At 46.0% G+C, this 1,602-nt stretch overlaps 1 protein-coding gene across 1 annotated transcript; it reads right to left on the bottom strand.

The window, feature by feature from the left end:
* Nucleotides 1-99: 99 nt before the first annotated feature.
* LOC112468686 lies at nt 100-1,221 on the bottom strand. Its single transcript, XM_025037966.1, has one exon. It carries the CDS (start codon nt 1,219-1,221, stop codon nt 100-102), a length of 1,122 nt encoding a protein of 373 aa, XP_024893734.1.
* Nucleotides 1,222-1,602: the final 381 nt, after the last annotated feature.

The raw sequence follows: 1,602 nt of genomic DNA, 5'->3' as shown, positions 1-1,602 counted from the left end.
GTAGTAGTAGTAGTAGTACAGAAGTGGGAGGTACCACCAAGGTCCCTATCGGCCACTAGATCTAGCTGATCCTCTGTGCCTTCCCACTCGTTTTCTTTGCTAGGTCTCGAGATACAGTCTTGAACCTTGTACCAGGTTTATCAGATCTGTAACCCTAGCATTTTCTAAATCCTGGGGGGTTAAAAACATACTTCCCCAGGTTTTGTATCTTTTGCATATAAATGCCGGGCATTGGCATATTATATGTACGTTGTCTTCTTTCTCGTCTCCGCAAAGGCGACATGCCTTTTGCTCCGCAAGCCCGAGACTAAAAAGGTGTGCTTTGAGTAAGGCAGAGTGACCAGTGAGCAGTCCCAACGCCATTCTCAGTTTCTGTTTACTTAGCGCCAGTAGTTCTTTAGCCCTACCTGGTCTGCTGTCTTTCATCAAAGTCCTGGCCTGACGGCAGGTTTTTAACTTCTCCCATCTGGCCAGGTGTTCCCTTTTCAGGCGACCTTTGATGATTTTTTTGCCTACTGCAAAGGGTATTCCCGTCACCTGGCCAATTGGTGCTTCATTAGCTCCCTTCTTGGCCAGCATGTCTGCGGTTTCATTCCCGGGTATTCCCTGATGCCCAGGCACCCATACTAACGTGACTTTGTTAGGTCCGCATAGTCTTTCTAATGCTAGCATGCAATCCCAAACCAATGCTGATTCAGTAGTTGTTTTTGTCAACGCTTGTATGGCTGCTCTACTATCCGAGCAGATGTTTATCTTCTTTTCCTTCGTATCTTTGTTTAGCAGGTATTCCGTGCATTTTAGGATAGCCAGTATCTCAGCTGTAAAAACAGTTGAGTGGCTTCCCATAGGAATACTTTCCCTGTGGTTCTCCTTCGGCCCGTAGAATCCTGCCCCGAAGCGATCATTAATGCCTGACCCATCAGTGAACCATAGGTCCACATTGGGATCCTCGACTCCCTTCAGGTCAGTCCAGTCTTTTCTAGTTGGTATTCGTGTTTTGAAGTGCTTTACCAACTGGTATTTTTTAAGAATTCTATCTTGTTTTGAAGTGAAAGGGTGTTTCTGGAACAGGTCGAGCCTTGTGTGTCCCAGTCCTGTATTTCTCCATTCTCCCTGACACTTTAGTCTGTATGCTGTGTTCCTTGCTGAGTTTACCACGGCCAGGTCCAGTGGAGGCACACAGAGTGCAATTTCTAGCGCCTCTGTGGGGGTAGTCCTCATAGCCCCTACTGCAGCCCTTAGGTAGCTACCTTGTAGGCTTTTCAGAAGGTTCTTTGCTTCCACTTTTTCTGTTCTGGGCCACCAGATCACAGATGCATAAAGTAGTCTTGGTAACAGTACCGCTTTGTACAACCATAGTGCTATGGGAGCTTTGATGCTCCAAGACTTTCCCATGGCTCTTCTACACATCCACATGCATGTGTAGAATTTTTTCCTGCTCTCTGCAAGGTGTACTTTCCAGTTAAGTTTGGTATCTATATGTAGTCCCAAGTATTTAACTGAGGTTGTAAAGGGGATTACCTTCCCCCAGAGCTTAAGAGGCTCAATGGGTTCTGGTTTGTATTTCCTAGTGAAGACCATTATATTGGTCTTTGATGGATT

The sequence above is a fragment of the Temnothorax curvispinosus genome, unplaced genomic scaffold, assembly GCF_003070985.1.
Source record: "Temnothorax curvispinosus isolate PA1 unplaced genomic scaffold, ASM307098v1 QBEX01001875.1, whole genome shotgun sequence".
Lineage (NCBI taxonomy): Eukaryota > Metazoa > Arthropoda > Insecta > Hymenoptera > Formicidae > Temnothorax > Temnothorax curvispinosus.
The sequence above is the reverse complement of the archived record's forward strand: the minus strand, read 5'-3'. Positions and strand labels throughout refer to the sequence as shown.

What these genes read in the sequence shown, in the direction of transcription:
- LOC112468686 (XM_025037966.1), bottom strand. Translation starts at nt 1,221, where the DNA reads ATGAGGACTACCCCCACAGAGGCGCTAGAAATTGCACTCTGTGTGCCT.